Source organism: Panthera onca, chromosome D4, assembly GCF_046562875.1.
Source record: "Panthera onca isolate mPanOnc1 chromosome D4, mPanOnc1 haplotype 2, whole genome shotgun sequence".
NCBI classification, from domain to species: domain Eukaryota; kingdom Metazoa; phylum Chordata; class Mammalia; order Carnivora; family Felidae; genus Panthera; species Panthera onca.
In genome coordinates, this window is record NC_138351.1 from 27,519,404 (window position 1) to 27,536,910 (window position 17,507).

Below are 17,507 nucleotides of genomic sequence, written 5' to 3' on the forward strand. Positions count from 1 at the left end.
AACCACCCAAACCCCGTCTGGGAAACAGCAGCTTTCCTTGAGGAAATGCACCAGCCCATCCCTGCTGCCCTGACCTTGGGCTCCTAAAAGCCTTGCAGAAAAAGCAGCAGCTGACAAAGGGCCAGGCTGAGCAGGAAAGAGAAGCTGCCACGAAGGTGACAGCAGAGTGGCCAGATGGCCACCACCGGGGTCCGGGACACGGCCCTGGACACACACCCGCATCCTGGAAGTCTGTCCTCATAACCCCGTATCTACAGGGCTCTCCGGGGAGGAAATAAATAAAAGCGAAGGATTCCACGAAATGCCGAAACACACAGCAACGACGATCCATCTCACAAGCATTGCTAGGACATCTTCTAAGAGTTCAAACTGCAGGGTTTGTAGAACCACCCAGCAGATGGCTGAGGCAGGGGACTGACCACAAATGGTTAGGGGGGCACCTCCTGGAGGGACAGGGCCTGGTCTCAACTGTAGTGGTCCAGGGGACGCAAAGAACCCTACAAAAGGGTACACTTTATTGAGTAAATCACACCTCAGGAAACCTCACTTAAGAAAAAAATTCCCATAATCAAACCAAGTATGGGGCAAGGGAACAATGCTTGGCAAAAAGAGAAATAAAAATACTGACATCCATAGCATGGATGAATCTCAAAAGGCCAGACAAGACAAGGAAACTCTGCAAAGGCCCCGGCAGTCAAGTAACCCACTCAACTCCACGTGACCTTGCGTCTCTCCTACTCAGATCCTTAGAAGCAGAGCCGGAACTAGAATTCTAGACCAGCCCTGTCCAACAGAACTACGATGCAAGCCACGTCAGTAAACCACAGTTTTAAGAACTAAACCAGATGTAGCATTAACTTTAATAAACCACCTGATCTAACCCAACAGCGATGCAACATTATCATGCCAACACAGAATGAATATAAAAAATTATGAAAATTTTATATTCTCTCCTTCACGCTGTCTTTGAAATCTGGTGTGGACAATTACAGCACGTCCCCATGCAGACGTTAAATGTGCACTGGGAATTCATGATCTGAAGTGAGCTTTCACAGAATCTACCCTTGAAAAGTAGACTGATACATACCCAAGCTGCCCCCCAAACATTTAACGTTCCCAATAACGGAGTCAAGTTTCAGTTTTAAACTTAAATTACTGAAAATTAACAAAAATGTAAACTTCTGTCCTTCCCATGAGCCACATTTGAGGTGTTCATTGGCCACACGGCTCGTGGCCACCACTCTGGATACTGTGGCTCCAGATGAACCTTCCCGAGCAGAGGCGGAACTGAGGCTCGGGCGGCTGGGAGTAGTTTCCTACCCACGGCAAAGGCCGGCCCTCGCGGGACCCAGTGCTCTGTGATTTTCCCCAGGCTTGTCTTGTGGCCATGTGGGCTGTGGGACCCCAGTCCCAGCGGAAGGGGGAGCCAAGCACAGAGGGGCTCACCCCACTACTACCCACACCGCTGCTTCCTAGGGCCTGACAGAACACCGGCCTTGACTGCCAAGCTGAATCAGGGCAGCAAAGAAATGGAATCGGGCTGCATCATTTTTACAATTTTCATAAAGAAACTCTGAATTGGAGGTGGCCCCATTAAAAGAAATCCTATATATACCATATATATTATACATATCACATGCCATATATATCACATATGTATGAAAGGTGATCTGTTCTATATACTTCTTAACCTATCAAAAGGTGACAATCTGAATTCTTGTGTACATAACATGATAGGAATAGACAGGATTCAGTAGGCAGAAAGGAAAAAGTTAGGATGTGAGGCCCCTGGGTGGGGAAAAACACATAGTTTGGAACAATGCTGGGAGGGTCTGACCACAGCAAACCCCCTCGGGCGTCAGGTTCCCCTTAAGAATGTAACAGACACCACCTACTCCCCCTCTGGTTCCCTCAGGAATTTGACGAAAGACCTAACTGAAAACAAGTAGACCTTAAAACGTATGACCCACAAGGAACGTCCTCACGATGAGAATGAGCCAATCGGGAATGGACGGCCACAGATGCCACCCCCACCAACACGATGGAAACGAGCCAATCACGAATGGACAACCCAGCACCGAGAGCTACCCGGTCAGTAAGGGTAGGACCTGAGAAGGAATAACGGGGAAGGGATGGGGCAGTGTGACCAGAACCTTATGAAACAAGGACCCTCGCCTACAGTCTTCAAGCATTCACTTTCGAATGCCCTCTCTCTGTAAAGAGAGCTTTCATACTATTCTTCCTTTCTGATCTTACACTTTAACAAACTTTGCCCACTGCTCATTTTGTGTCCACCTCCTCATTCTTCGAAGTGGGGAGACAAAGAACCCTGGGTACTGAGGTAAAAAAAATTCTTACAACAATAACACCTTGTAATGCGTTCAACAATGTTTTTAAAAAGAAAAGCTCTTGGGGCGCCTGGGTGGCTCAGTCGGTTAAGCGTCCGACTTCAGCTCAGGTCACGATCTCACGGTCCGTGAGTTCGAGCCCCGCGTCGGGCTCTGGGCTGACAGCTCGGAGCCTGGAGCCTGCTTCTGGTTCTGTGTCTCCCTCTCTCTCTGCCCCTCCCCCATTCATGCTCTGTCTCTCTCTGTCTCAAAAATAAATAAAATAAACGTTAAAAAAAAAAGAAAAAAAAAAAAGAAAAGCTCTTTAAGGAACTGTAGTTTAGCAAAAAGAATATACCAAAGATTACTCAATTTGGGGCACCAGGGTGGCTCAGTCAGTTAAGCATCTGACTTTGGCTCAGGTCATGATCTTACAGTCCATGAGTTTGAACCCTGCACTGGGCTCTCTGCTGTCAGCTCAGAGCCTGCTTTGGATCCTCTGTCCTCCCTCTCATTCTGCCCCTCCCCCCTGCCCCCCTCTCAAAAATAAACATTTAAATAAACAAACAACAACAACAAAAAAACAGATTACTTGATCACTTGTGATCCTACCCATTAGATTAGAATGGGAGTCGCCACAAAGGGACAAGAGGAAAGATGGGCTTTTCCTAAAAGATCTAATGTCTGGTATAAAGAAGGGGATTAGAACTCACCTTGCAGGGTTCTGATGAGCTTCTCACCTGTGGTGATATTATTCACTAAAACCGCCTGCAAGGAAGATAAACACAATATGAAACACCCACAACCTAACAACTTAGAAGAGCCTTGATAAGATGTTCCTACTGGACAAAAGGGGGCAGTGCCCCCCGCATCCCCCACCTCCCAGCAGCTGTTGGGAAGGATCTGGCACAGCCCTCTGGCTGGGCACTCGGACGGTGCTGCAGCCAGAAAAGGAGCTCACACGTTGGGAGGTTTGCTTTCTGAACAACAGCCTGTAACCAGAGCAAGGGGTAAACGGATCCTCCAGCTACACCTGGGCCCCACAACGTGCTCCCCTCCATAAACTTCGGACTCCCTCTGGGGGAGCCCAGGTGCAGACCCAAGTCAGACCACAGTCGGCAGAGGAGAAGAAGGGCTCCCTACACCCGAGGTGGGGGGTGGGCGGACAGAGGGTTCACAGGGCTTACACCAAACTAGGGAGGCTGAAAACAGGAGGAAGTAACAACACAGGACTAAGGAGAACAGTGAAAACCAAGGAAAAAGTGAGGGAAGGAGTGTGGAGTATAACGTAACAAGCAGCCCATGACTGAGAGCGGCTGACTGCTTTCACCAGCCGCCCTTCTGAGCTCTCCCCGTCTGCTCACTCGCTTGCTCTCCACGCCAGGTTCAAGAGGTAGCCAGCAGAGTATCCCGTTTTAAAGGACAGGAAACTGAGGCACAGACTGCTTAAGAGCCTCAAGGCCATGAGGCTTTCTTCACAGCAAACATGCAAAGCCTAACCCTGAGCCCCGGCAGGCCTGATCCAGAAAGCAAGCTGGTGGTCACTACTTGTCAAATTGGGATCTAAACCCCCAGCAGGATACCAGGCTTGTGGGCTGTGCCCAGTGCTAAAAGCAACCGAAAACCTGAAGAAGAGGGGACTAAAATATTAAATGGTAGAGCACCTTACACAGGTAGGTGTTGTTTTGCACACACACAGAGCTGTGCATCAGACAGTCATGTGAACATTTCCTGCCTCGTTACAATCAACGAAGTCTGCAAACTCCCACACGCACACCGGACAGGCTGGAGAGACGTGTGTCTGCCCCGTTCCCGCTCACTGGTGGACAATGACAACCAGGCCACCCGCTGCTTCTAGCTTCCTCCCGGACCTCTGTCCAGCCCCTACTCTTCCTTTGGCTTGTACAGGGCTTTCTGGAGTACAGGGGTGTGCTCCCAGAAACGAAATGTGGCCAAACCAATCGTGTTTATTTTGGGAGCTCTGAGGCCACAGAACATTTCCTGGCACAACAGGAAGGAAGTCACAGTGATGGTATCCGGACAATTAATCTCTCTGGGAGAGATCATCCAGAGAGGTGTTTGTAGATATTCTGGCGGGTGGGGGAGAGAAGAGAGCCCTGAGTGGCAAGTTGGCCGGCAGAGAAGGGGGGGGGGGGGGAGGGGGCGGCTCTCACAGCAGGGAGTCAGATTTGCACAGCTCAGTTAAGGCTTTCCCAAGTTTGGCTGCAGACATGAACGATGACCACAGGATTGCTGCTGCAGTCCCACTTCTAAATCTACAGCCGAAAGAACTTAAAGCAGAATCTTGAAGAGTTATCTCCACCCCCGTGTTCACGGCAGCGCTATTTACAACCGCTAAGAGCTAGAAGCAAGCCACCCTCAACAGACGACTGGATACAGAAAATGTGGCATCTACATCCAAGGGAATATCATGCAGCCTTGAAAAAAAAAGCACTGTCATATGCTGTCGCAACATGGGAGAACCTGGAGGACATCATGCAAAGCAAAATCAGCCAGCCGCCAAAGGACATATATGGTTGCATTCCATTCATGTGCTGTGTCCAGGGCGGTAACAGAAACAGAAAGAAGAAAGATGGTCTCCCTGGGGCTGGCAGAGGGGAGGGGCATTAGCAATTAATGGGTCCAGAGTCCCTGTGCTGCAAGGTGAGGGTGAGAGTTCAGCTGCACAACAGTGGAAATGTACACTTGAACATCCCCCCTGGCACATGCATGGAAACCACCTTCACTCCCAACAGCAGGGCTGACACAAAACAAAGAAAGAGGAGCGCTTGGGTGGCTCAGTCGATTGAGCATTCGACTTCAGCTCAGGTCATGATCTCACGGTTCGTGAATTAGAGCCCCACGTCGAGCTCTGTGCTGACAGCTCAGAGCCTGGAGCCTGCTTCGGATTCTGTGTCTCCCTCTCTCTCTGCCCCTCCCTGCTCGCTTTCTGTCTTGCTCTCTCTCAAAAATAAACATTAAAAAAAAAAACAGAGAAAGAAAAGGGGCACTTAAGAGACTGCACTCTGATGATCTTCAAAAGCAGATTTCTCCTGGCTAAACCATTTCTATAAAAATTATGGCATTTTCACTCACTCCTTCTCCACTCGCTCTCCTTGGACCCACTCCAAGAAATCCACAGTGGAGTCTGCAACTACCTGAGGGGTGAGGAAATTTTAGGGACTGCTGTGGTCAAAGTACCTGAGATCTCTGCGTCTCATGTGACTCCACTCTTCCAAAGAAAATACATTTTAGTTCTCTTCCCCCGCCTGCTTAGTGATGCATGGAAAAGTACAGTCTCTGCTGAAGTGAATGAGCAAAGAGCCATAAAACACCATCAAGATATTTTATGTGCAGTTTTATATTTATTGAAAATCTCCTTAAATCATTTTCAGGAAACCATGAAAATGCTTCTAGCTTTTTGGAGATTCAACATGAAGAAAAAAATCTGCATTAAACAATATTATTTTTAAATGAATTACATATGCTACTCCAAACAATCCAACTGTTTTTCCCATTTTGGTACTGACTGGCTTCCTGCAGAGAGAGAGAGAGAGAGAGAGAGAGAGAGAGAGAGAGTGTGTGTGTGTGTGTGTGTGTGTGGACTGTGGACTGTCCCCTGGGACACTCAGCAGCAGGCAAAGAGGCAGGAAGTGCCACCAGAGTGTAACTGGAAACTGAACTCGGAAGGCCTTCAGATGAATCACCCACGTACAAATTAATCATAACCATTCTATTCTGGGAAATGAGTACACGTGATTAAATTATTTCTACATTAGATTCCTAAAAAAAAAGCTCAACATTTCATAGTAAATTTTCAAAGTAGTAATTTGACAATAAATTCTATTACTCTAAAAGCTCCGTAAGACATAAATAACTTTTAAAAATCATAACTTTGGGAAAGCTCGCTGCAAGTATGATGCGGATCATGTAATAAATGAGAAAAGGTGACCTCTGCTGCATTTGTTTGGCTCATTAAAATAATCTGCTTTGAGCAGCACCTGGGTGGCTCAGTCAGTTGAGCCACCGACCCTTGATGTGGGCTCAGGTCATGGCCCCAGGGTCTTGGGTTTGAGCCCCGCACCGGGCTGGGCATGAAGCCCTGCTTGGGATTCTCTCTTTCTCCCTCCCTCTGCCCCTCCCTTGCTCTCTCTCTCTCTCGAATAAAATTTCTTATTCTTATTAAAAATAATAAAAATTTTTAAAAAGAAAGAAAGGAGGGAGGGCAGAGAGTGAGTCCAATGGCAAAGAAGCACCAATTACTTATTTATGGTGCTCGGCTAAGATTACACACTCACAGCAGCACCACTCACATCACCAGCAACCCCAACCACCTCACATCACGGCCCCTGTGGGCCACATACTGGGGGAGGCAGTCCTCTGGGAGGCACGCTGTCCTCCGGCCCAGGGGCCACGTGAAGAATTCCAGAACTCAGCACACCTGCCCAGCGTGTGCAGATGTCCAGCACGAGCGTGGGCCCGGAGGCACGAAGGTGGGCCTTCCACACTGCCACCCGGCTCCCCAGACAGGCCTTCTGCAGAAGTCAGAGGGAAGGGGATGCAGGCACATGTGACACAGCAGAGAGGGGCTAAGTCCCAGTGAAAAAGAAGACGGTCCTCAGAAAGGCTAGGTCTAAGCATAGACCCAGGACACCAGAAAGTATAGGAACCTGCAGCTGGACCTTATTCAAGGTCCAGCAGACGGCAGGGGCACAGGAGTGAGCGTCCGTGCGTGGGTGCGGAGATGGGAACAGACTGAGACGGAGAGTATCAGACGTTCCGCTGAGGGAAATGAAGCCGACACAAAAGGACAAACACCACACGATCCCACTTGTGAGATGTGCAGGGCAGTCAGACTCCGAGACAGGAGGTAAAACCACCACTGCCAGGACTCGGTGGGGTGGGGGGATGGGTGTTAGTGTTTAATGGGGACAGAGCTTCACCGGGGAAGATGAGGGCGCTCTGGAGGCGGCTGGTGTGACGGATGCACGGCAATGTGAGCGTAATTAACGCCACTGCACTGTGCATTTAAGTACGGTTAAAATGGTCATTTTATATCATGCACATTTTAGCACAATAAAAAACAATAGCAAAACCCCAGAAAGAGCATGAGGCAGGGAACGAGCGTGCAAGGGCGTGGATGCCAGAGAGCAGGAGTGGGCAGGGGGTGAACAGGAGACCAGGGGTGAGCGCGTGTGCTCCGGGGGTCAGAGTCAGCAGAGCGAGCAGGAGGACCCGGTCAGCGGGGGCCGCCGGGAAGGCAGAAGGTGGGTGGGCAGGAGAATGGGCTCAAGCCACGGAGTTGTGAGAGAAGGTCGTGGGGGGATTAAGCAAAACTCTATGTGAAGCTTGGAAAAAAGAAACACACCCATCAGGGAAAACACCCAGTTATGCGCAGGGCACGGCTGCCGTCTACACCCAGAATGGCCATCTGTCTTCTGTCCTCGGTAGTGAAGAAAGAACAACATCCCCCACCCCAGCTGGCTGGGGGGACAGGGCTGAGCCTAGGATAACCCAGGCAGGTCACCAGGTGTCCCCGGCTCTGCAGAGAAAGGCCCACTTTCCACTGTGGTGACAAGCACAACGTGCAAGGGGGGGGGGGGGGCTTTGGACAGACTCTGGCCCACGCCCACCCCCAGGAAGGGGCACACTGCTGCAGAGAGGGAGGAGGGGAGGAGGGGAGGAGGAAGGGATGGGGCCAATGGAGGAGACTGCCCCCCCCCCCCGCCCCCCCGTAGCACCTGCCACAACTGTCTTTTAGGTCAAACCCACGCAGGGACCTACTTAATCAGGGTCAAAGAGAACTCCCAGGAGGACCTGAACAGGACACGCCCTGGGAACTCCAGAAGGTTCCTTGATGTTTCTCCAGCAATTGACTGAGGCTAAGTCCACAAACCTGCATCCTTCTGTCAGCAACTGCCTGCTGCCAGAGACTCTGGGTCCCTTCCCCCTAGAGCTGCTCCCTTTCATCTTGCATTCCTCATACCCAGCCCTCAGCTCTTCCTGCTCCTTTCCCGACAGCAGCCGGGAAGTCCTGCCCAGGTAGAAGAGCATACCACAGGGGGGTGCGGGTGGAGGGCAGGGCCTGAGATCAACATCTCTGTGTTCAGAGGAGGACAAACACTCGAGGCAGCACAGACAGCACCAGGGATGTGGAGCATTCCCCCTGCTCCTTAACCAGCCAAGGAAATGCCCCCGCTGGCCCTGCGGGGCAGAAGCCCTGGGCCGAGCCCTTTCTGCGGGCATTAGTTCTTTTGTTCCCAAATGGGAATCTGAACAACTTCTCCACCCTCATCTGTGGGAAAGGCCACAACTTGGCAAATTCAGACTTTTTGCAAATAGGTGCACACAGATACTCGGGGACTAGAGAGAAAATAAAAAAGGATGCTTAAGGGGTCACAGAACCCACTCCCAGACCCCCACTTGTCAAGCCAAAGAGAAATACATAAAGAGACAGGCAGGTCAGATGTTCTTTATGTATTTCACCGTCCTGCAATGCGGCGTTAAGAAGTTCGGAGGCAAACATGGGGTCCAGCAATGCCACGTCTCCAGCCAGATGAAAGCCCACCACCCCCCACACCTGCCACAGCAAGGAGGACGGAGATGCTCCTTCTGGTAAGAAGCCAAGTCCCGAGCCGGCACCTCCACAGACACAGGAGAGCGATGCACAGAAAACGCACCTGTCAGTCCTCCCCCGCAACTCCGCATCGCACCTTCTGCTGGAATCAATCCCAGGCCCCTTCCCACAGGGGCAGGAGGGAGGGAGGGAGGGGACACCCGCTGCAATGCAGGGACAGTGCAGGAAAGGGAGTCTGTGGGAGGGTCACATATTCTGCGGTTTCCCATAACACACACTTTTTTAACGTGGGATATGAGTTACTCGAGTTTAATTACAAAGCTGTCTGAAGGCCACATCTAGCCAGCAAACCACAGAACTTACAGTCTAAATAGACCCTTTCTCCAGGGAGACAGATTAGTGACGGACTCCCTTCCTGGGTGTTCCCACTGCTCCTGCACAGGCCTTTCCACATCCCACCTGTCACGAGGCCCGTCGATGCCTCTCCCTGCTGCTCACCTCCGTTCTGCCTCCTCCCTGCCCTGCTCCCTGCTCCAAGCAGGCCCCCCAGGCCCCGGACCTGCCTTTCAAACCCCCCAGAGAGCTGGCAGCTTTGTTCCACCGACAGCTTAACCCGTGTGATGGTTCCCATCCTCAAACTCAAGTCCAAGCTCCTGAGTGGTTAAAAGATCCTTCTTCAAGGGGTGTCTCTGCTCTATCTGCCCAACGCTGCCCACCTCCCATGCTCAGCCGCCAGGGGCTGCCCCCACCTCCCCACACCCTGGGAGGGACACAGTCACAGGGCACTGCCAGGTGAGACAGGAGGGGACTCTTCCCCGGCTCATGCAGTGCAGAACGTGGACACCGTGCCCTGCCTGCCTGGAGGAGGCGGCGGAACGGCTCCTCCGTGTCTCCGGCACACAACTTTTAGTGTGCCTTCCTGAACAGCAGAGGCTCTAACGTTGAAGTACATTTTCCAGACTCATTCCCTATGGGATTTAGATTCCAGTCGGATGCACTCACTTGACACTGAAATGCTGTGCAGTTGGGGGGCTGCAGGTACAGAATGGAGCAAGAAGCGGGGTGCCCCCAGCTCTGGGCTAAGGCCGCAGTGGCAGCCCCCTTGTCCAGCCATCCGGGAGGCCACCCCGGGATGAGATGCTCCTCCAGACCCTTCCCACTTTTCTGCAGGCACCTACTTCCCTGCACTAACCCCTCTCTGCTTAACATCACTAGAATGGTTTCTCTGTCTGCAACTGGCCTCACAGACCCACTTACTCATCTTTTTCCATCACCCAACAGGCAGACAGCAGACGCAGACTATTCCACCAAGGGGCACAAGCCCAGCGCCTGGCAGAGCACAGACAGACATGGAAAATCAGCGGCGATTAAAAACAGGAAAGCTGTTCTAGAACACTCGATTCTTCCATCAATCACAGTAATAAAAGGGGATAAAAATCGAAGACAAGTCCACTCTGGTCCCCCAGGAAAACCACCTCTCTGGAAGAACATCACCATGCTTTCAGGGGCACAAGAAAAGCTGGCCCAGAGAGAAGAATCTGGAACACTCTGAAGGCTGTAAGAAAATTCAGCAGGGTAAAGCCCAGGTGATGGAAAGCACCAGCAGCCGGGGCCCAGCCCCCCAGGCCACTCTGCAGACCCGAGAGCCAGTGCATGACCTCTCCAGGGCCCAGGCTGCACCTGCAGCTCAGAGCTAAGGACGGGCACTTCCAGCAATGACAAGTACTCAGTGTGTGAAAGCACTCTGAAAACTCTGAAGTAGGACAAATGACCAGACTTAACATTAGTCACTTGTTCTTTAGAAAGTCACTCTTAGGGGCGCCTGGGTGGCTCAGCTGAATAAGCATCCGACTTCAGCTCAGGTCATGGTCTCGCAGTTTGTGGGTTCAAGCCCCGCGTCGGGCTCTGTGCTGACACCTCGGAGCCCGGAGCCTGCTTCGGATTCTGTGTCTCCCTCTCTCTCTGCCCCTCTCCCACTCATACTCTGTCTCTCTCTCTCTCTCTCAAAAATAAATAAGCATTAAAAAAAACCACCTAACCTGTTTGCGGGGCACCTGGGTGGCTCAGTTGGTTAAGCATCCGACTTTTGATTTCAACTCAGGTCAATCTCACAGTTTGTGAGTTCAAGCCACGCATCAGGCTCTACACTGACAGTGCAGAGCCTGCTTGGGATCCTCCCTCTCCCTCTCTCTCTCAAAACAAACAAATAAACATTAAAAAAAACAAACCCTGTTTGATACGTAAAAATATATTCACCCGTAAAAAAAATAAAAGTATTTCACCAAAACTGTGGTGGCTTAAAAACGTGACCCCAAGGTCTTTGACACTGTTCCACAGGTGGAGCCTAGTTCCAGCCCTTTTCAACGTGGGCCAGCCCTAGCGACATGCTCCTAGGAATGCCATTGACCTTCCTGACTTCTGAAGCAGCCAATACAAGGGGCAGCGGGTTGGCCAGTGTACCCCCAAAATTCATGTCTACCCAGAATCCAAGAATCACCTTATTTAGAAACGGGGTCCACGCAGATACAGTCAGGATAAAATGAAGTCCTGAGGATGGCGGCCAAGTTAGCAGGACTCAAGATAAGAGGCAAAAGTTCCAGAGACACAAAGGGAAGATGGCCAGGTGAGAACGGAGGCAGAGCCTGGGGACGGCGGCAGAGGCCAGAAGCGGTTAAGGAAGGCCCCTAGAGCCTTCAAGGGGGCACAGCCCTGCTAACACCTTGATGTGGAGCTTCCAGCCTCCAGAACCGGGAAACGATACGTTTGTACTGCTCTACGCCTGGTTTGGGTGAACTTGTTATGCGGCAGCCCCCTGGAAACCAACACAGAAGGTGACGGCCTCTTCCAGGCCCACCTCCTCCCTCACTGTCAGGATGGCACCCTGGGAACCCAGCCTCCAGGCTTCAAGGAAGCCGAGCGGCCGTGTGGGAAAAGCGAGCATTGTGGCCTTGACCCCACCGAGGTCTCGTGTCACTGACCACCAGACATACGAATGAGGGAACCTTCAGGCGATTCTGCCTTGAGCCTTTGGGCACCCAAACAGAGAAATGTGGAACAGAGACAATCTTCTGCTGAGCCCTCCCAGATGAGCAAAATAAACGCTGTCAAGGTTTTAAACCTCTAAGTTTTGCGGTAATTTCTGAGGCAACAATGGATTACCAGAACGTGACATGTGCATCTTCCTATTCCATACACAGTCACCTGTACCAAATAGATATGAAGGGAGTCTACAAAAGTTCCCTTCAGCAAACATTTATGAAGAATATTCTCGTCTGGAAGGGGTGGTCACCTCAACGCTGCTAAGAGAATAATGCATAATAAGCCAAGAGTTTCTGGGTGTTTAATGATGTGCAAAAACCAGACGTGTTCAAGTGTGTTTCTCATTTAATCCCCCCACCGCTGCTTATTTTCATAGCTTACTTACATTTACAAAAACTTGAATATAACAATGATGTTTAAAAGTTTAGATGTCAACCTGTATGTTTTAAAAAGAGCATTGTCTCTGAGTGATGGAAGCACGGGGGATTTAAAATTTGTTTTTCATTTTCAAAACTAAGAATAATAGTATTTCAGTCATTTAATGTTTATTTATTTATTTTGGGGGAGGGGGAGAGAGAGAGAGCGCAAGCATGCACAAGCGAGCAGGGAAGGGGCAGAAAGAGAATCCCAAGCAGGCTCCACACCGTCCGTGCAGAGCCTGACACAGGGCTCGATCCCGTGAACCTTGAGACCGTGACAGAAGCCAAAATTAAGAGTCAGACACTCAACGGACTGAGCCACCCCGGGACCCCTTGGTAATTTAAAAGGCAATTTTTCTGAAAGTTATTTAAGGCTGCCTTACACAATCATTTTGTTGTTTATTTCAAAAAACTGAATATCCCTTCTCATATACAACTCATGAAGCGACTACACCGGTGTTTCTGCCAAGTTACAGAAGTGTACGTTAGCCTACATAATTGCATTTATGTAGCCAAATCATCTTCACCGTACCTATTTCTGCCATAGACGAGGAAGCAGAAAAGAAGGGAAATGAAAACAACAGGTCCATCTTCAAGAATCAGCTGAAGTCTCAGTTGAAGTGATTACAATAAAAAAACAAAACTCAGGGCGCCTGGGTGGCTCAGTCAGTTGAACATCCGACTTGGGCTCAGGTCATGATCTCATGGTTCGGGAGTTCAAGCCCCGCATCGGGCTCTGTGCTGACACCTCAGAGCCTGGAACCTGCTTTGGATCTGTGTCTCCCTCTTTCTGCCCCTCCCCTGCTAATGTTCTCTCTCTCTCTCAAAATTAAACAAACATTAAAATTAAAAAAAAAAATCAGAAACTTCAGTTCAAATTTTTAAAAAATCAGTTAAGGGAGCCTGGGTAGCTCAGTTAAGGGTCCGACTCTTGATTTTGGTTTAGGTCATGCTCTCATGGTTTGTGAGATCGAGCTCCACGTTGGACTCTGCTGACAGTGGAGCCCGCTTGGGATTCTCTCTCGCTCTCTCTCTCTGCCCCTCCCCTGCTCGTGCTCTCTCCCACTCTCAAAATAAATAAACATGAAAAAAAGTCAGTGGGTGAATTTAAATTACCAAGATAGAATCTGACTGATCAATGCTCTGGCCGGTCGACACATGTAACAAACTATTACCTCTGAAATTCTTAATAGTGGGGTGAATGGGTGAACAGGTGATTGGGGACTAAGGAGAGCACTTATTGTGATGAGCACTGGGCGATGTAAGGAAGTGGTGAATCTCTACACCGTCCACCTGAAACTAACACAACACCGTATGTTAACTATGCTGGAATTAAAACTCTTAAATAAAAGTTAGTGACGGTGACTATCTTTGGGCAGGAAGGAAAGAGGGAAAGAACAGAGAAGGAGAATACAGGGGACCTCAACTTTATAATATTTTTTGTTTTAAATCCTTTCTGGGGGAGGAGCACGTAGGCACGAGCTTATTATTCTTGTGACTTCTCCGCAGTTCCTGCTTGCAAAATAACACTGTTCTAGGTCTTGTTACAGACCCACGGCACGGCTATCCGGAGCTCACGTGAGGTTTCACACTGGGGCCCACCCGTTCCGGGCGACACGGGAAGGGGTGCCCGAGCAAGCTGGCCTCGGAGCTGAGGCGCTGCACACACACCCATATTCCCACTCTGGAGGAGCTGGCAACCTCGGGGGAAAAAGTGGTGAGCAGTAAGTTTCCAACTTGGCGCACTTCCTAAAAAATTTCCAGGATTCCAGTAAACGTGGGTAAAGATGTAAGAAATACCTTAGGAAAAAAAAAGTATTAACATCAATTAACTTGTAACAACACTGCTAGATTATTTTTAAAGAATTATATCTCTCGGGGCGCCTGGGTGGCTCAGACAGTTGAGCGTCCAACTCTTGATCTCGGCTCAGGTCGTGATCTCACACTTCATGAGATCGAGCCCCGCGTTGGGCTCAGCACTTCAGCATGGAGCCTCTCTCTTTCTCCCCTCTCTCTCTGCCCCTCCCCCGCTCACTCTCTCCCTCAAAATAAACTTAAAAAAAAAAAAAAAAGAATTCTATCTTTTAATCATGATGCCCATAACTTACTGCCCTCTACTTAAAATCATTTCATTGAGGAATCAGATTTGAGGGTCAAAGAAATGAAAATAAAAACCCTGGTAAGGCAATTTTATTTTTAAAAATGCAATACTGCAAAACGCCCAGCGTCTCCGTCACCGGTCTCCAGATGAGCTACCTGCATCGCAAGGATCTGAGCGCTTAGAAACAACTGCACACGTGTGTGCATCATCTTTTGAGAAAAATTCAATAGTCTCTGAGACCCAACATCCGAGCAACAGATGCATTCACAGGGAGACCGGTCGCCCGATCACAAGGTGACCTCACCTCCCAAGGCCCAATTCTGAAGCAAACAGCAAAAGGGAAAAGACACCAGAGAAGCTAAGAAGACCAAGCCTTGGCCCAACTGCTCTCCCACTGAACAAGACTATTAATCAGCAGCCAAACCCAGCCTTTTTATTACCAGAGTTCTGCCTCTATCATTCACACCTGTGCTGTCCTATATATGGTTATTTAAATGTAGTTAGAACTAAATAAAATTCAAAACTCAGTTCCTCAGGCCCGCTAACCACATTTTAGGTGGTCAACAGCTATACGTAGCCAGGGGATCTATTAGACCACCAGGTGACTCTTGATCATTCCGAGAAAGAGCCTCATTCCAACTCAAACTACAGGTGTTACCCTCCTAACATAAATATACATATACATTATGTACATATACATACATATGGTGGGGGGCGGGGAATAACATACAGGGGTGACAGACCAGCCACACTTCTCTGCGAACTTCCTGGCCATATTGAAAGAATCAGGTGTTTTTGCCAGAGAATTTGGAATTAGGGCCAGAGGAGAGCTAGCTGGAATACTGTGGTCTTTTGAAGCATAGAGATACACACAGGATCCCATCACCCAAGCTTCAACAACTTTGGACTTGGGCCAGACTGGTTTCCTGCAGCCCCCTCCCGTCCCCCCCCCCCCCCCCCCCCGTGTTATTTAGAGGATGGAGAGCTCTGGAGAGCGCCCCCTCACCATGGCCCTGTGTCTGCAGAGCCGAGGGAGGCCCACCGGGGGGCTGTCCAGGGTCTAGGCCTCGTCCTGGGGGATGGCTACGAATTCTCTGAGCCTGACTGGCGTTCTCATGAGGCTGTTGAGAGAAATTCAGGGAACAATCCCTGTGACATGCTTACCTTGATGCCTGGCTAAGCAGAGATTCCGTGAACGTGAGCTCTCGTCGCTGGGGTGGTGACTGTCACTAGGACACTCTTTCTGTGGCCCAGCTGCAGTATTCGCTCTTGGTTCTCACGGACACCCTAGCATCTTTTTAATCCTTTCTTAAAGGTAGGACAGTTTTGTTTCACGGTTTTAACTGGGGGGGGAAAGGTCCTTACCAAAAAGAACAGCATTACTACCACTGATGCTGTGGTTTACTACTACCCCTGTGTCTGTGCTGTTATCGTTAACTATGATCACTAGGGTTAGTTGTAGTAACACCAGCTACTGGGTTTTGAGCTGCTAGTCCGTGTCAAGCATTGTGTTAAGCCTTTCATAAATATTATCTCACTGAAACCTCACAAAGCGTAACGGGGATTCTGCTGTTATTCTCACTCGAGAGCTGAAAACACAGGCCCAGAGAATTTAAGTGATTTGCCCGATATCATGGAGCTACGGAAAACAGGATTTGAACCCAGGTCTGCCTGACTGGACACCCCATGCCTTTCACCACTACACCAAGTTACAGCTTAGATCCTCCTAGAGCTAAGAAACTAGCCCCCCACGCCCAAAATTAAACCAACTTTCTATCACCTATTCTAAAAGTTCAAAACTCCAAATGAAAAGAGACTCTTATTCTTCCCCAGCGTTTGTCTTTCAAATGTGTGTTTCACCCTCTTTACTGGGACTCCTTGATTTTCAGTATCTACCGTGAGTTGTTTATTGCAACTACAAGAGCCTCCCCCCACCTTGAACCCCCAAACAATTCTTATTGGGCCTGTGGCAGGACAGCTAAGACCTTGCATTACGCCCCCTTTTAAAAAGAAGTCATAAAACTGAAGCATTAGGAACTAAGGTGAGGGTGGCTCATAGGTTAAGCATCTGACTTTGGCTCAGGTCATCATCTCATGATTCCCGGGTGTCCTGCTGTCAGGACAGAGCCCACTTCGGATCCTCTGTCTCTCACTCTCTCTTTCTCTGACCCTCCCTTGCTTGTGCTCTCTCAAAAATAAACAAACATTTAAGGGAAAAAAAAAAAAAAAAGAACCAAGGTGAAAGAGTCACCTGGTTTCTGGCTGGAAGATGTTCCCTCTCATTTCTTCTTATATAGGGAGACGTTTCCAGGAAACAGCTGCTCAGTCACATTTCAAAGAATTCCAAGCTTGTCATCTTATCTCCACATCGGCTTATACTTAAATGAACCAGCATTTCTATCTCGAGGACTCACCTGTGGGATGATGCTTCACTGACTGCATTATCTAGAATTCTCTGGAACAAACGATTTTATGCAGCACATTCTCTGAGGAGTCTGCCCACCCTATATGGGAAACCTGGTTGTTTGCCGCCCTTACAGGGGTCTGGAGCCAAACCAGCTTGTACCCATACCCAAGCAGAATGCCCACGAGCAGAAATTAACCCACAACCTCTTTTCCTTCTCCCCACCCAAAACGTGCACTCACACTTTCATGCAACATACATGAAATGTTCAGAAGTTTGGAGGAGACTGAACAGAGTGGGAGATTATCACGCCCAGAATTTTGGATTTCACAGGACGGTAAAATTTCAAAAGCACTTGGTAGACTGATTGAGTTAAGAAAACAAAGATACTTACGTTAAAAAAAGGGGGGGCGGGGCCTGGGTGGCTCAGTCAGTTAAGCATCTAACTTTATTCAGCTCGTGTCATGATCTCACGGTTCGTGGGTCAAGCCCTGCATCAGGCTCTGTGCTGACAGCTCAGAGCCTGGAGCCTGCTTGGGATTCTGTGTCTCCCTCTCTCTCTCTGCCCCTCCCCCACTCGCACTCTGTCCCCCCCCCCCCCGAAAAATGAATAAACATGAAAAATAAATAAATGAAAACA

General features: G+C 49.5%; 1 protein-coding gene across 2 annotated transcripts in view; it reads right to left on the reverse strand.

Annotated features, from left to right (window-relative positions):
- GOLM1 (golgi membrane protein 1) overlaps nucleotides 1-17,507 on the reverse strand; it is a 57,014-nt gene that overhangs the window by 24,086 nt on the left and 15,421 nt on the right. For both annotated transcript variants that reach the window (XM_078436899.2, XM_078436898.2), the window contains exon 4: nucleotides 3,041-3,095. In XM_078436899.2, the coding sequence (XP_078293025.1) occupies nucleotides 3,041-3,095 (55 nt within the window). The remainder of the gene's footprint in view (nucleotides 1-3,040; nucleotides 3,096-17,507) is intronic.